Source organism: Xyrauchen texanus, chromosome 11 (assembly GCF_025860055.1).
Source record: "Xyrauchen texanus isolate HMW12.3.18 chromosome 11, RBS_HiC_50CHRs, whole genome shotgun sequence".
Lineage (NCBI taxonomy): Eukaryota > Metazoa > Chordata > Actinopteri > Cypriniformes > Catostomidae > Xyrauchen > Xyrauchen texanus.
Window position 1 is genome coordinate 6,436,313 of NC_068286.1, and position 18,014 is coordinate 6,454,326.

The window sequence follows — 18,014 nt, forward strand, 5'->3', positions numbered from 1 at the left end:
ACAGAGACCGGTGAGATATCTCAGGACACTTATTTCATTCATATCTTTAAGATAGTAGGACATTTTTTTGCATACTTTTCCATGAAAACGAATAGCTTACAGTACCTTTAAGCCTAAAACGTAATTAAAATAACATAATTATACGAAATTCAATTCTATATATATAATGAAAGCTCATCAGCTGAGTTACTCGGTTGCAAAAGCTTGCTCTCTGTGCAGACAGTGTTTAACACCTGGTGCGTTTTCATCTTAATCATTGACCTCAATCTGACCTGGAGACTTAGTGCTCTTTCGGTTGCTATGGCGAGGGTCGTCGCCATGGACACTGGTTTCGATGCGTGACAGGGTGCACAAGATGCTCTGGTTGCCTGGGTGGAGTCGGGTGGGGTGGAGCTCTAGTTCATCATAGCTCGACACCTGGATGAAGGGACACCACCTGAAGGCCCGTTTGAAGCCTGCCCTAAACCTGCAGATCAGGAAACACAGCTCACTGAAATGAACCGCATCTCAAATATGAATATATTACAAATCTTTCACTGGTAGTGTATGTAGGAGAGTAGGTTGTAATTACCTGCCATTTAGACAGCAGTATATAATAGGGTTGTACATTGTGGAGCTCATGGCCAACCACAGAACAGACAGATAAACCTGCTGAATCGACTTCCACTTGCTTAGCCGCTTGTTCAGGCCAGTCACAATGAAGTACACATGATAGGGCAACCAGCAGAGGGCAAAGGTCACCACCACCACAATCATCATCTTCACCACCTGAGGAGAGAGGAGGGATCTAAATTCACAACATGAAGCATATGAGCATATTTCATTTTTACATTTTTACACAAAACTATTTGAATTTCTGAGTTCAACGTCATTTTTATATATTTTCTGGGGCTTCAAGTAAAAAATGTCATGTGATGTAACCATCCAGAGACTGTAAAAAAGAAAGTTTCATTAAAAGTTGAAAAAGAAGAAAAGTTAGTAGTACAGAATACAAATTTTTTAAAGAAGTGATATTAAGTAATATTTTGTTTTAAAATATTAATATTTGTCATGTGGTGTAACAACATATAGGTGCCATTTTGTTGTCATGTGAAACAAAAAAACATTTCAAATAGAGGACCCCCTTTAGAAAATCTGATATTTTGACATTTTTATGATATATTTCGTTCAGGTCATTTGGAGTAACCCTGAGATAACTTCTTGGTATTCTTCATTCAAAATTTCATGGTATCTGTATAAAAATATATATATTTTTTTTACATTTTGTGTAGCCTAAAGAATGTTTGAAATAGTCAAAATATAACACTATACGAAAATTGGCAATACCAATCTTATCAGCCAACATGATCACATGGGAAAACGACATGTTGCTTCTGAATATTTATGTACCCTGAAAACAACACCATTCAGCCGAATAACTGACAAGCGCCATCCCCATCCGACATGTGAACACATTTCCCTGTAGTGCTGTTTATAGCGCCTCATAACTCGCTTTTGGCGCCACTTTGTGGACATATCACCTGGAAACACATTTCAGCAGTAAAACTTTCAACCTACCATTGGCTGGCACTAAGTTATTTCACGCAGTTGTTTGGTGCACCAATCCATCTTGAAACGTAGTTGTTTTTACAATGTATCATAATGATTCAATGAGCTCACTTGGAGAAGAACTATATATATATATATATATATAGATATAGTATTTTAATTTTATATATATAAAAAATGTTACCTTGAAAAATATGTAATATGTTTGTACAGTGTTAATGTTTTCTAGGTGCAAGGGAAGTATTTTAGTACCTATTACTTGAAGTTTACACCACATGACATTTTTGAAGTCATTATTAATTTTGTTCCCTTTAAATTTTCCTAAAGAATTTATTAAAAAAGTTGGACACAAATATTACATTTCTACGAACTTGACGTGTTTTAACCTAGATTTCTATAAGATCTGTAGCCTATATTTAAATCTCTTTTAAGTAATTGTACAGCAGCGTGTGTGTTGTTGAATGTATGCGCTGCAGTTTCCTGGTGAAATGTCCACAGAGTGGCGCCAAAAGCGAGTTGTGAGGCGCTATGAAGCGCAATAAAGGGAAATGTGTTCACATTTGAATTGATGCAAAAACGTCGGATGGGGATGGCGCTGAATGGTGTTGATTTCAGGAACATATATTTTCGGAAGCAACATGTCGTTTTCCCATGTGATCATGTTGGCTGATAAGATTGGTAAATGGTCTGCACTTATATAGCGCTTTTTTTAACCTTAGAGGTTACCAAAGCGCTTTACACTGTGTCCCAGTCACCCATTCACACACACACACACACACTCATACACCAATGGCGGCAGAGCTGCCATGCAAGGCGCTAACCTGCCATTGGGTGCAACTTGGGGTTCAGTGTCTTGCCCAAGGACACTTCGGCATGTGGAGTCGTGTGGGCCAGGAATCTAACCACCAATCCTGCGATTAGTGGACAACCTGCTCTACCAACTGTGCCACAGCCGCCCTTGGAACTGCCAATTTTCGTATAGTGTCTATTGACTATTTAAAACATCCTTTAGGCTACACACAATCTCAGGCAATATAAACTTCATAGAAAGTTTGGCTATTATAGGTACAGCCCTTTTTGCACTTTATATCTTTCCCCTTTATTGTTGGCAATTCTTTTGTTAAGATTAAACATTTTCAACTCATTACTCTGTCACTTTTGCAAACGATATACAACCATCTACCTTTCTCCTAGACCATTGGTCTTCCGCTCCCTTTGGCGTACGACAACCTTTGAAAGGCCACTCACAACTCCTCAAATAGCCTCATTAATTTGTGCATAATTTGACACGGAGATGCTGGAGAAGACAAAGGAACAGCATCCGTCATCGATCAATGAACACTTTCATTTGCACCTTGTCTCTGAAAGCAAGTGACAAAAGTCTTGTTCTCTAAAGAGACCCTGCTGTAGTTTAATGAGGAATGGGACTCGGTTGTCTTACGAATAATCTTTTGATTGACAGTTACACAAAGCTGAGAAAGGTTAGGTGTGACGTAACCCTATCAGTGTGTGTTAGGAGTGAACCTGCCCTTCCATGCCAGTTTGGCATAAATTTTGCTAACGTTTATTAAGGCTAAAAGTGAAGCGCAAAATGGTCTTTGATGAGTGTGAAAGTGCAACGTCTTTCAGGAAGGCAGGTGAACATGACCTGTCATGAGGGTACAGCTCATTTCTAACCCAATATGGCAATATAAGACTGACTAGATGCCAGGCAGTAATTGAAACATGGATATATTCAGTCTCTTTCAACACCAATTTCATGACGTTCTGTCATGGATTAGATTCTATCTAACAGATGTAAGATTTGCCGCTATTTCATTCGTAGAATCCACACGAACACATCTTCGTTGAAAATGCGTCAGGTTGAGGTCAATGATAAAATACATTTACGCCATTCACAGTGAAACAGCATTTGAGACTTTCGAAACGCTCTCTAGTACACCATACTTTGGGAAACAATGACGTCAGTAAACTAAAACGGATTAGTGTTGACATGGCCTGAGTTCACACTAAGGCCACATTCACTTTAATCTGTTTTATTTTGAAAACTCTGTTTTCAGTCTCTTACCGTCATCGTTTTTCAAAGCATGCGGTAATAAAAGAGTTTTCGAACCGCTCTGTTTTGGGTGGAAGAAAACAGTGTGGATGTGAGGCTTAATTGCAACAAAGTCAATGCATTTTCAACCGAAAACATTTTAGTGTGAACGTGGCCTAATACTATACATTTCTGTTCTATTGATTTGCTACAATTAAGGATTTTTAGATATTTTTACAGGAAAACAATACAAATATTATTATCAAGAACATGATTTTTGCCCTAATATCAAAGGTCTTACTAGACAAAGAAATTGAGATCCAACATGAATTTACTTGATAAATAAATATGATCGTGTCGGGTAACGTGCATGTAAAATGGTTAGAAATAGCATTTTAGCTTAGCATAAAGCTGACAATTTACACAAGGTTTATTTCTATTTCTTCTGCTCCAAACTTATTTCAAACTTACTTCTCTGTCTGCTCGTATGAATCTTAAGAAAGTGTTTCACCGCTGTTCAAATGCACTTTGGATCGCAACATTTATAACGAATGACAATAAAATGCAAAGTAGTTTTGTATTTTAAATATGTAATCCCACTACATGTATCCTGTTACTCCCCAACACTGCCAACATGTGACTTTCATGCAACAATTTTTGTATAATTTCCTGAAAGTTGCCAATAATTCATCAATTGACTGTATGATAACTAAAGCCTCATTTACAAAGAGACTTTATGTCAATGTCATGTTGTCTGTTTATCTATTCAATATTTTATCCAGTCTGTCTTGTTTTATTAACATTTATATTTTTACTTTTGCTATAAAAAATTAGGGCTTCAATCAATAAAATGTTTTAGTCAAGTTAATTACATGCTGTGCTGATTAATCAAATTCGCAATTAATCGCATAATCAATATTTGCAGAGAAAGGCCCCCAAATGTAAAAACATCTCAATATATTATGATAAAATATAATTTTAAATGTAAATATAATACATAATAAATATAATAATTCAGATAATTAAAATGCATAACATTATCGTGGCAGATAAGTTTTGTATAGGCGATACAAAAAGTAGTATTAGAAAGCAAAATATAGTTTAATTCCAAATTATTGAACATAAGCCCATTATTGGCCTACAGTCCACAGCAGTCCATATTGCAGTTTAATTCATCAATCTGTCCGAGTTAGATTTATTATAAGTGATTTTATAAGAACGTGTCAATGTACACATGCTTCAGACGGACACTTTTGGAGCGTCTCGCTATAGTTGCATGACATCTTGGCCAAAACACCGCATTTTTAGGATGCTGTGTTAAGTTAAACGTTGTTTGAATCTTAAAAATACACATCTCTAGAACCCTGAATTCAGAGTAGCGCTACGTCCAGCTATGTTCGAACTCAAGAACGAGTCGTCATCTTGTGCTGGATGCTGTCAGTAAGTTTGGTTTGTACAGCTGCGAGTTGTCAGTTCATCTGGAGCTGCACTTACTGCCCCCTGCTGACTGGGACTCAAACATGAGTGTTCCTATCACGGTCCGGTGAAATGCTAAATTGCGTAATTTTTGAACGCATTATTTTGTATACAATTAATCGCACTTATTTAATATTTAACGCATTGAAAGCACTGATAAAAATATCAAAAAGCATTTTAAAAACAAAATTAAATATTTCTTTGTCTTTTGCTGTTCTTTTTTTATTGAAAATCTCTATTTGCCTTTGTGGAAATAATATGGAAAATGTTGATAATCTGAAAACTTTAAATCAATTATTCAGCAATAGTGAAAACTTCCGTCTTCCGTCAAAAGGGTGGGAAAGAGTACTGAAATCCTCTCCATCACATTCTACCCAATCAGCCTGTGCTGCGAAGAGTGAATGGGCATTGGAAAGCAGGGTTGTACAAAGGTGGGATTGCAATTGGATTAATCCATTGTAATCCCACAGTTTTTTTTCCTGAAACGTCACTGTAATCTCTGCATCACAAACAAAAGTGCTGGATTACAAAGGTAGACTTTTCTTTTTTGCACAATAAGAGATGAATTGACCTGGATTTATCCCTGAGAGAGAACTATCATTGTTCCATGTGTCTGAATGCTGCAGCTCACAAAAGCTCCAACTGCTAGATAAACCAGTCATGACCTTAATCTGTGGAAAAATGTCAAATAGCTATAACAATACAGTGAAATTCACTCAGTACAGGTAACAGATAATCTATAGATTAATTTGTATGATTTACTGCTATGCAGTCACTTCATCCAGACAGTTCTGATGAGGACAAACATATTACATGAGAGAGACATGACGATATAGTTACCAGGCTTTTAATTACATGCAATGTTGAATAACATTTTCTCTCCATGAGATGAACACTAGATAGTCTCATTCAGACCACCTTTTAAAGAAAACATTTCAACATAATTTACACACCCTCACTATTTCCTTTCTTCCATCATACATTGCTTTATGTGAGAAACTGACCAAACTTTAGGTCACTATTCAGTGTTCTTCCTTTAGACGCATCACGCCAGGTTTGACATCAACCCGTATTGATTCCTCTACCTCGTGTGAGCCATTGCAAAGCAGCAAGTTTGACTATCCATGACTGCAAATAAAAAAATCAATAAATAAGGAGCTGTTCACACTGAGCGTGCTTTTTGCGTTCATCAGCGCTGTTTTTCAATTGTTTTCTTATTGGCACAACTCAGTTTTTTCAGCGTCTCACTCAGGAGCAGCATGTTTGTTTTAAGACGCCATGTCAAGTTGAAAGATCTTGAGACATATTTCGAGACCCCTGCATTCAGTGCAATTCGTTGTGGTGAATCTAACTTTTTAGCACATTTAGTAAAAGCCCCTCAAAGTTCCTCATACAAATCTATCAGAATATTATTTCAGAATACTTGGAAATCAATGCAGGAGTCGCATAGACTTCTTTTTTGGTGCTTTGTTTTTTACTTTTGGGGTCTTGGAAGTATAAATCTCAGCCTAATGCCCTTGTATGGAAAAGAGCAGCTCAGACATTATACCTAACATTTCAAAAGATGTTGGAATGACATGGGGATGAGGGTTCATTTTTGGGCGAACTATCCTGTTAAGACTTTCTCACAAACATGGCTAGGTGAACAGTAGTCAGAGATTATTCAGCAGAGACAGGTCACTTCTATTAAAATTAATGGGCGAATTTGGAACGCTCAGCGGTCACCAATGGTGAACAGATGTAGATAGGATGTCCTGCCTTCAGGTAAAATAGCCAGTCACCTTTTATAGATGCCATTTAGACATCGTCTGTCAATCAACTTGAGAACATGCATTTGCGTTAGCTTTAAAATACGGGAATATTCTTTTTTTTTTTTGCGTAATCTGAGGTAAAGAAGCACAATACCAGTAACTACCAGTGTAGTCAGATTTTAATACTGACTCGAAATTTGTTCTTTGATTGTAATCTTGACCAACCGTTTTGGAGAGTTCAGCCTTTCCCCATTCAAGTAGATAGGAGCTACACTTATTTGCCACTTGTTTACATAGGAAGCGTTCCAAAAATGGCCGCCGAGTGAACTGACTTGCATAAAAGACTTTGACAGTACTTCAGCAGTTCTGAGCTGAATAATTCAATATTTAATGTATTCAAATAATTCATTTTCAAGCATTTTACATTTACATTTACGCATTTGGCGGACGCTTTTATCTAAAGCGACTTACAGTGCACTTATTACAGGGACAATCCCCCCGGAGCAACCTGGAGTTAAGTGCCTTGCTCAAGGACACAATGGTGGTGGCTGTGGGGAACGAACCAGCAACCTTCTGATTAACAGTTCTGTGCTTTAGACCACTATGCCACCACCATTTTCGAAGGCCAGGTCTTTTTTTGTTTTCCTAAAAGCTTCAAGACTTCAAGGCTTCGTACCAAGTTCCCAAATGCGTTAGTGAAATCACTAGAGTTCATTATTTGAATGCCTCAGAATTGATCTCATACCTCAGTATATATTATTCCATTTTTAGACCCCTGAGCAAAACCTCAGCACAAATATTAGATTAAATGTGAGTGTGGCCTCTTACCTTCCTTTTGGCACGCAGTTGTCCAATGTAGTTATCAGAGGAATCTCCAGGGATCTCTCCTCCCCAAAGTGTCACCCCTACTATAGTGTAGGTAATAGCCATTACCACTAGAGGCAGCATGTACACCAGCACTGTTACTATGACATGATACCTGCACAGGTAAGAGGAAGCCAATATAAAGAACAGGTGGTCTTTAAATAGTATTTTTACAGTTCAATTCTCAGCATTTCCAAAAGGGGTTCTAAAGTAGACATTAGCATAAACTGTCTTCTTCTATGGTTAGTTTCTCTTTCAGTTAAATAAGCTGTCTTGGCAGAGGCACAGTTTTAAGAATCTTGCTGAGAAAGTTTGTTAAAGTCATCATGTTCTAGGTAGCTATCTGAATTATAACAAACCTAGTTACATAACAGACATTTAAAGGTAACTCTATCACCCCTTGAGCACAGTAATGTAGTATGTTCAGTGGGGCAGCGCGCTTGCAATGCGTTGGCAATATATTCACGCCTGAATTCACATATGCTTGCGTTAAGTATTTTCTAGCCCTACAATCTGGTTTCCAAACATGGTGAACAAAAGTAATTGTGAAATCGTGTGAATCATGAGTGAATGTGTGTGGCCAAGTATGCTGCCTATTGCTGTCTCCCAGGTAGCATCCTAAATGCATATGTGACTGATTTGGGACACTCTATAGGCAGCAACGGCGTGCGTAATTCAAATAGCACTCCCAATGCAAATCGCTAAAGCCTCGGCTAACATTTGATGTCAATAGTCTGGAGTTAGCATGTTGCTAGGCTAACAACGTGATACTCCAGTAAGCATTACTTTACACAGTACACAAAAATATATTGTAAAACAGTCATTTTTAATTAGATTTACTATTTACTATAGTAACAATACTATTTAGCAATTCTTTTCCATTTAAGTGTATTTATGATCAACTTTTCTCTAGCGTCACCCGCCATCTTGGATCGACTGAGCTTGTTGCAATGCACTGTAAGATTATAATCCTGCCTTAGAATTTGGCCAAAATGAGACATCTTAGAAGACAGCATAATTATGTTGCTTACCTTTGATATATATATATATATATATATATATATATATAGTATATATGTATATATATATATATATATATATATGTATATAATCTATGTATATAATGAAATGAAAATAATAATATATTAATCTCTCACATAAATGAATCCTCTGCAGGTCTCGGCCAGGCAACGTAGCAGACGGTTCGTCGAGGCATTGTTCTTGTGGTAGAGTAGAAACATAAGGGGAAAGCCAAAACCACCGCAAGTGCCCAAATACAGAGAATCACCACTTTAGTAGCTGTCGCTGACAGTCTGGGCTTCAGCGGGTGAATTATGGCCATGTACCTGCACAAAAAAACAAAACAAGAATGGTGATCCATATAATTGAGAGCCAAATTATTGAAGTGTTACCACATGGTTATAAGAACAAATAGGGATGCAGGTATCCACACATGAATACGCAAACATGCAGAGAGTTTACACATATATACAATGAACTCATGTTTACTTATTCTGGCTCTTACAGTACATAGCACTGCATAAGAGCCAACGTTTTAATGAAGGAAAAGCCTCCTCTTTTTTTTTGGATGCAGATCAGACTGTAAGATCTTATCAATCTCATTATTTTCAATAACTGGGTATAACTTACTGAAGGTTGCGAGTTTTGACAGGGTTCAGTAAATCCGGGGCTAATGGGACTATTGATGGTACCCTGTATGTTCTGATCCTTAAGATTGGAGCTGCATGAGCTGTAACTGTCCCTATGGTACATTAGCAGGAAATGAGTTTTCCTCTTTTTCATTTTAAATTTAGATAACTGCAGGGTTAAAATGAAGCTTTCCAGTTTATGGGCTCCCTAAAAGAGATTAGATGAACAGAGAACGCACGAGGAAGAAAGTTTCCTGTTTTTTTGTAAACCTGTTACTGTATGTGTTAATCAAAACCAGCAGACCAGGGGGCCTGGGTAGCTCAGCAAGTACTGACACTGACTAGTCGCAAATTCCAATCCAGGGTGTGCTGAGTGACACCAAATTGGCCCGGTTGCTAGGGAGGGTAGAGTCACATGGGGTAACCTCCTAGTGGTCACGACTAGTGGTTCTCGCTCTCAATGGGGCGTGTGGTGAGTTGTGTCTGGATTGTGGAGAGTAGCATGAGCCTCCACATGCTGTGAGTATCCGCAGTGTCATGCACAACGAGTCACGTGATAAGATGCGCGGATTGACGGTCTCAGAAGTGGAGGCAACTGAGACTTGAGACTTGGAGGGGACTGAGACTTGTCTTTCGTCACCCGGATTGAGATGAGTAACCACGCCACCACGAGGACCTACAAAGTAGCGGGAATTGGGCATTCCAAACTGGGAGAAAAAAACAGTAGACCAGTATTTTATCACTAAAGCAACAGGGTTCCCACACTTTATGACCAGCAATTTCCAAGATCTTTCCAGTTGGTCATGATTACTTGATAAGGATTAAAAAAATAATAAAAATAAAATTTCAGAGATTGCACTCACAAAGAGCAACTAGCCGATTAATTATTTTAGAGATGAGTAAAACTGAAAAAATAAAATATACTACAAAAATGTTCATGACTTTTCCTTTTTCCATTTTGCATGACTTTATTATTTATACATCTTCTGGATGCATTGCATTATAAATAATAATGTATAAAATATACATTTTCCATGACTTTCTCATATACAATATTTTTAAATATTTGTATATATAAATATTTGTATTAATATAAATATAATGTGCATATTAATATTATTATATACATAATTTTAATATAAAAATATAATACATATTTAAAAATAATGCATTAATAATATATTTTATTTTTCTAATAAAATGCTTTATTGATATAAAGTTAATAATACAATTAATATTATCAAATGTGTATATTAATATAACACGTGCATAATGGAAATCATCATAATGCGTTTTTAATTATTATCTTAAAATAATAAACATTTAATATTATTTTTAATAATCTTTTTATAAATGTGAGTATTTAAAATATTTTAGTAATATAAAATGAGTAATACAATTAATAATATACAATTTGTATATATAAAACAGATTTTCTATAGACTTTTAACATAATATATACTTTTAATATTGAAATAATGTGAACATGAATGATTTATATAATAGCCTATAGATCTTTCCATGACTTTTGACCATATGAACCAAGAATCAAGGATCTCATCTGTATTAATGTAAATGCATAACCAAAATGTTGTTATTAAAATTAAACAACAGTTACCTATCGACTGCAATAGCTGTCATGGAATAGATGCTGGAAAACACGGCGGTGACGGGAAAGAAGTTGTGGAACTTGCAGTACACTTCCCCAAAGTACCACTCTCCGTGCGTCGCGTAAATGAAGTTGATGAGCGTGTTGAAAGCGGCCATCGATGCGTCGGAGAAAGCCAGGTTGAGCAAGAAATAGTTGGTCACGGTACGCATCCGTTTATGGGCCAAAATGATCCAAATAACAATGAGGTTTCCGAACACGGCGACGGCCAGCACGGAGCTGTATGCGACCGACCAGACCGCGACGCGCCACGGCGGCTGCACGAACTGATTCGTTAAGTTGCGCGTTACGTTTGATGCGCTCTGAGGAGCAGCCATTGTACAGTTCCTCTGTTGTCCTTGTTAAAACGTGTACGACGTGCTTTGAGGTATAGTTATGCCTTTATAGAGTTATTCACATAATTAAAGATCAGACATCTGCTGAAGTCTTCGGTGCGCCATCCAAAGTTGCGCTGTTCAGGACTGCGGTGACGTTTGGAGATGTGCCACATGTTGCTGCTCTTATATATAGAGATGGAAAGATATATGCAGGCGTGTGTTTAAGTGTTTTGAGTTGTATTTTATTTGGGTTGGGCATTTGGTATTACGGTATTATTATTAGTGTTTGTTATTATGGTGTTGTAATGTAAAGAAAAAAAATATAACCTGTACTGGATATAATAATAATATGCTATATTATTATATTATATTATTGTATTATATATATATATATATATATATATATATATATATATATATATATATATATATATATATATATATATATATATATATATAATTATTATATTGTATATATACGCATTTATTTTAATATATTTAAATATGCATTCAAATTAATAATTTACATATTTTCATTAATAATATATTATTATTTTCAAATAGCCGAATAAAGCAGGATTAATATATATATAATTGTATCTGGACAGAAGGATTTCCTTTACAGACATTGATTTTTTGTAATGGAATTTAGTTTTTGCATTGCTGTAATGAGAGTTTGAAGGGAAAATGCACTTAATTGTCATGAAAATAACTTCAAAATTAAAATATATATATATATTCTTTCTTTTTTTATATACTGAGGGGAGAGCTGGGGACATTTTCTGTGTATAACCTTCATTTCTTTGTCTGTTTCCCAAATTGTGTGGCTTCAGAAGGTTTGTAAAGTCATCATTTACTCATATTAAAGTGATAGTTCACCCAAAAATGAGAATGATCTCATCATTTACTCACCCTCATGCCATCCCAGATGTGTTTGACTTTCTTTCCTCTGCAGAACACAAATGAAGATTTTTGGAAGAATTCATCAGCTCTGTAGGTCCATACAATGCAAGTGAATGATGACCAGAACTTTAAAGTACAAAAATGATATAAATAAGGCAGAAGAGTAATCCAAACATCTCCAGTGGTTTAATCCATGTCTTCTGAAGACATATGATAGGTGTGGGTGAGAAACAGATCAATATTCAAATCCTTTTTTAACTGTAAATCTACACTTTTACTTTTACTTTCACATTCAAGTCATGTTTATTTGTATAGCGCCTTTCACAACACACATCGTTTCAAAGCAGCTTTACAGAAGATAAAACTGTAATGTATATAATGTCTATTAGTCATGATTGTGTAGTTTGATGAAATGTGAATTGTGGTTGGATTACTGATTAAAGTCTTTGAGGTTCATCCTGGATTAACTGCAGCAGTTCACATAGATGTGTTGCCCTTTGTTAGTTGACTGATGAAGGGTTTTGTTGGCAATTAATTGATAGTCTGTATATGTAGTCCATCATTAGACCGAGGTGATGCAGGCAGAGATCAGTGAGGTGCTGCGCAGTTCAACCGGACAGTAATTTCAGTGAGGTCCATCCTAAATCCAAAGTTCAGACAATGGCATATGAAGTATCTCATGTCTTATGGTTGGAGTTGGCATCAGTTCATCCTCTGAAGTTCATCATAATAGACTGAAGTGATGTTTGCTATTAGTCATCATCACACAACAACACGTAGCAGGAATGGAGCTGGATCTGGCTGGCTCTGGTAACCCGGGGTTATGAATCCTGAGGTTGAGACAGTTATAGATCATGATACATGTTTCTGGTTGCAGCAGTCCTAACTAAAGCTAATTTAACTATAACTAATTGTGAGTTGAAGGATAAATTAGGTGTATGCCTGCTAAATAGATCTAGACTTTATCTGAGTGTGTCTGAGTCCCGATCTGTGTTAGGGAGACTATTCCGTAGTTTAGGAGTTAAATAGGAAAATGGTCTACCTCCAATTGTGGATTTTGATATTCTAGGAGCCATTAACACGCCAGACCATTCAAAGCTTTTTATGTCCTTAACATAATTTTAAAATGAATGGTTTGGGCTGGTCAAAGGTGGGGACTAAGACCTTTTGGACCTTAAAAGTTCTGATCACCTAAAGAGATTAAATATTCTACTAAAAATCTTCATTTGTGTTTTGCAGAAGAAAGAAAGTCATACACATCTGGGATGACATGAGGTTGAGTGAATGATGAGATCATTTTCATTTTTGGTGAACTATCCCTTTAAATGACTTTATCCTCATCAAGACAAGAACTCCAGCACGGGTGTATGCACACAAGTTTATGTGTTTACACTCGTGACTGTTTTTGTCCGTGTGTGTTCTAACCACAGAAAGGGCATGTTACACATCTCACCACACACCCAGTGTTCAGATGGTACATATCTTTCATCTTGGACTATTTCACTAATCCTTTGATGCTTCCGCAGGTGTTTGAGCTCACTGGGAAGAAGGTGCCCTTTTATGCAGAGGAGTCCCACTCTCTCACAGTCTCTGTCAGTGCCTGTGGAGAAGCTCTTCCAATTAAAAGGGATTAGGTGCTGATTGAAGCACACTTAACGAATCAGATCAACAGTTACTTCCTTCCACTTCACAAGGGGGAAAATTGACTAATGCCACAATGCAAGTGTTTTGGTATATGTTGGAGTGAACTCTTTTCTTGCAAGTGGATTCTGGTCCATGGCTATCAAAAGGTGTAGTAATCCCAAATGGCATGTTGCTCAGAATGATGATAATGGTGATGTTTAAAACTATTTGGGGCTTTCTGAATAGGTGGGTCGTGCCCCAAAAATGAGTGGATACAATGACACCCGGGACGGAGAGGTTTGGCGACCTAGGTGTGCGCACATGTGAAGTTTGAACATTTGTACAGAGATGATTTCACCTCTAAAAAATAAATTGTGCCAAAGAATGACCAAAAAACACAATTGCGGAGCTAGGGGGTGGCCAATTGGCTTCGGTCCATGGTGGCCACGGCCACCCCTGGCCACCCCCTAGCTCTGCAAATGAACTTTCCCAGCGCCTTTCATGCAACAGACAGCAGGGGCGTCACGCTGCTCCCATCAGATGGCAGCTAGCTTTCGGGAAGTCTAAGGCTGCGTTCCATTTCAAACTTGTATCCCCTTCCCTCGCAAACTTCACTCCGTCTCATGGACCCGGATGTACGTCACTGCTTACATTGTGTGAGTGTCCACTTCTGGCGGAAGACGTGCAATGGATTTAACTGGAACACCCTTAACCCCTAATCACTAGGCTGATGTCAGTTTGTGGAATTAGTGAATTTTGTCATTAGAATGAATTGTGAGAAAGGATTAATCAAGATTTACACAAATGAAAATGTTAACATAACAATGAACACATAGGCTATAACTATGTGACAATACAATGACACCCGGGATGCAAGTGAGGTGGCCAATGGGGTGGCCAGGCTTCTGTCCGTGGTGGCCACGGCCACCCCTGGTCATCCCCTAGCCCCGCAACTGAATGCCAGGACTGCCTCCACCAGTTGCCATCTTCCCATGGTGCATACTGCCGCCATCTCTTCCCCGGGTAAATGACCGATGCAACAATCACTGTTAAGTCTAGCCATGATTTGTTTGTCACATGATCAATATCTTTAACGGCATTTTCCATGCATACAAAAGGAGCGTATCATTGTCATAGAAATAAGCCTGACATTTAACAAGGACACAGTGAATGCACAAAAGAACATCCATATTTATTCTTCTAAGAGTCCATTTATGCCAACATGTGCTGTCTTTGTTCACATTGCTGGTGCTTGACAGGGAATAGACTATATAATAGGACGCAGATGGTTCAATAAACAAGAGGAGAACCTCAGAATGAAATTGTACATCATTTCAAGTTGTGATTTTATGGAGATGTATGATTAACCATTTTAGTGCTGGATTGGTTCACACTTTATGCCCAATGTACAATCTGGCTTCTGAAGCTAAATCAGTTGTGAACCAATGGTTTTAAAACATACAATTTCAAGAGAAATTTGCCCCGTGGTGCTCATTTATAAGCTTCAAAAAGGCTGTGGGCAAAATGTAATGAGCTAGAACCCTGTGCGTCACTCGCTCGGGAGGTTTTATTGAATCTCCAACATTTTCATAACATCTCACTGCCACTCTTTACAGCACTCTCGTTGCTGAAGTTCCCAGCAGGGTCCCACTTCACATCCCTCTTGCTCTTCACAACAGAGATTAACTTCTATGTCTGATTACATCCATTGTGCACACAGCTAGTTTGAAGAGTGATTTCTCTGGCTTCAACAAGTGGAGAAGCAAGCCCCAAAGAACCACCTGATTTCATTCAAGCTCTCCACAATCTCACATCTTTAATTTCTGAGTTTTTATCTCAATTGTAGAGTGAGTAAATTACTGCTTTCAATCAAATCTGACTGGTTGCAAGTGGCAGTTTGAGTGGTACATCTGAGATTGAAAGGGAAAATAATTGGTAAAACTAACTGCACCTGTGGTGATCTGACATATATGTAAGATGATTGAAAAAGAGACTGAACTGGTCTGGAATTGTGTTATTCACCCAGACCTGTAATTAGTGTGAGGAAACGCCCATTTAAGGCCATCATGTGAGATGGTCTGGGAAAACATATACAAACACAATATAAACAGAATACTTGAGTTGGTCCTGTCCCTATGAATCTGAAGTATACATTTGTATTGCTGTCTGAATTAGGTAAAAGTGTGAGAATTCAAATCAACATTGTTCCAGAAGAGGGAGACAGAGTATGCAAGCAGAAATAAACAGTTATTTGATATTTAGTTGCATGGAGGTACCTGGAGAGAGCTATCTGTTAGCATTCCCATTCATCTCAATGGCAGTTGCTCGGTAGGAGCAGGACCCCTCTGAAGAATGTGGCTTGAAATCTGCCATCTCATAGGAACCATTGAAGTTTTTGAGACTATTATGACAATGCTGATTGGCTGATTGCACCACAAGATTGTGCACTGTCCCAAGCTTGTGAGCTGGTTCCCGCAACCTCGTTTTCCTTGAGACTGACCTGAGACCTGTCACACAAAGCTACAAAGCTCCAATGAGTAAAGCTGCGTTCACACTGCCAGCTACTTTGTCACTGCATGTCGCCAGTTGCTGGCGGTTAGGTCGCTAGTGGTGTGTATGGAGAGTCTAAACAGCACTGTTTCTTTACAATTAATATTATTATTAAAATATTAGGATCACGTGAGCTCTACCATCTTCTCTCGTATTGGCTGTTGCTCCTGAAAGTTGCTCTTCATTTGCATAAAGTTAAACATTTCTCAACTTTGTCGCGTCGCTGGACACGCCCACATCCGATCGCCAACGGTCGCCGTCGCTCGTGTTGCCGAAGTCGCCAGCTCTCATCGAAAATGAATGAGATGAGGTCGTTTTGTCGCTGGCAGTGTGAACGCAGCTTAACACTGCTGTATCACAAAACGCTACATTTGTCACATTGTATCGCGAACACCGCAGTGGAGCTGACAGAGAGATCAATTTACTTAAACTAAATAATTTAAGTGAATCAGTCCTTTAGGACAGTTTGCGATGTGAGGAAGGTGCCATCCGTTGTTCCTGGCTATTCTCCCTTACAGGCTCCTTTTGTTTTGTATTAGGGCAGAGGCAAGGTTAGGGCATCTGCTGCCTGCCAGGAACAAACCATGGCACCTCTGTACAATGGCCTGGACGGTTCATGTAAATGAACTAGTTCACGTAAAGTATTTACTCGTTCACTTGCACCCTGTGCAGCATTAAAAGTACTTTGCCTTTTGACAAACGGAGGTTGTAAAATGTACAAACTATGTGCTTTCTCAAGACATTGTGTGTGAGACCAAGAACAGTGTGAGTGTTTCAATGTGAAATTCATTTGGGAAGCAAGTACATTTCAGAGCACATAGAGACTTCCTGATTCAGATGATTCTCCTGAGATAAAGACCCCCAATAATCTCAAATTTGTCTCTTCTAGAGTTTCAAAGGTGTTATATACAATGTTAAAAACTGTGCTCAGATTTCCCAAGATTAGCCAAAAGTCAGATTTCATTATGATCCCAAATAGTTCTCATCAAACACTTCAGAGAGCAAAATATCTAGACTATGCAATCCATTAATATTATAGCTCTATACACTTACTGTATGTCAACAATGGACTCAACTGAATCTGAATTAATGAGCTGGAAAAGAGCAATGCAATTTATGCTGAAAAAAATTATAAGCAAAAGCTAGACACAATTCGACAATTTGTCTGTTGTATATGTTTTCTTAAGATTAAGGAATGAGTGTATCTTACTTAGATGTATAAGATTAATTGCCATTAAATGTATAGGAAGACATTAGGTAAATGTTTCTTGCAACCCTGACAGAAGCCCATAAGTGATGTGCAATAAACAGTGAACTATTGTGTAGCTGACAAATGGATATGGACATTATCTTTTTTTAACATTAAAGGAACAGTTCACCACAAAATTAAAATTCTCTCATCATTTACTCACCCTCATGCCATCCCAGATGTGTACCATTTTCCCCGCAGAACAGTTGTGTAGGTCCTCACAATGCTAGTAATAATGGTGCCCAAAATGTTTAAGCTCCAAAAAGCACATAAATGCAGCATAAAAGTAATCCAAATGACTTCAGTGGTTAAATCCATGTCTTCTGAAACAATCTAATGAGATTTGGGTGTGAACAGACCAAAATGTAACTCTTATTTCA

General features: G+C 37.7%; 1 protein-coding gene across 1 annotated transcript; it reads right to left on the bottom strand.

Moving 5' to 3' along the window:
• Positions 1–249: 249 nt before the first annotated feature.
• LOC127651875 (neuromedin-K receptor-like) lies at positions 250–11,309 on the bottom strand. Its single transcript, XM_052137915.1, has 5 exons — positions 10,942–11,309; positions 8,832–9,020; positions 7,639–7,789; positions 572–768; positions 250–466 (listed from the first exon to the last, which is right to left on the bottom strand). The coding sequence occupies exons 1-5, from the start codon at positions 11,307–11,309 to the stop codon at positions 250–252; spliced, it is 1,122 nt and encodes a 373-aa protein (XP_051993875.1).
• Positions 11,310–18,014: the final 6,705 nt, after the last annotated feature.

Excerpts from the sequence above, each read along its gene's own strand:
- LOC127651875 (XM_052137915.1), bottom strand. The coding sequence starts at position 11,309 with ATGGCTGCTCCTCAGAGCGCATCAAACGTAACGCGCAACTTAACGAAT. Across the intron at positions 9,021-10,941 it reads ACAGCTATTGCAGTCGATAG|GTACATGGCCATAATTCACC; the intron begins GTAACTGTTGTT and ends TTTTTTGTGCAG. Across the intron at positions 467-571 it reads TACTGCTGTCTAAATGGCAG|GTTTAGGGCAGGCTTCAAAC; the intron begins GTAATTACAACC and ends CCTGATCTGCAG.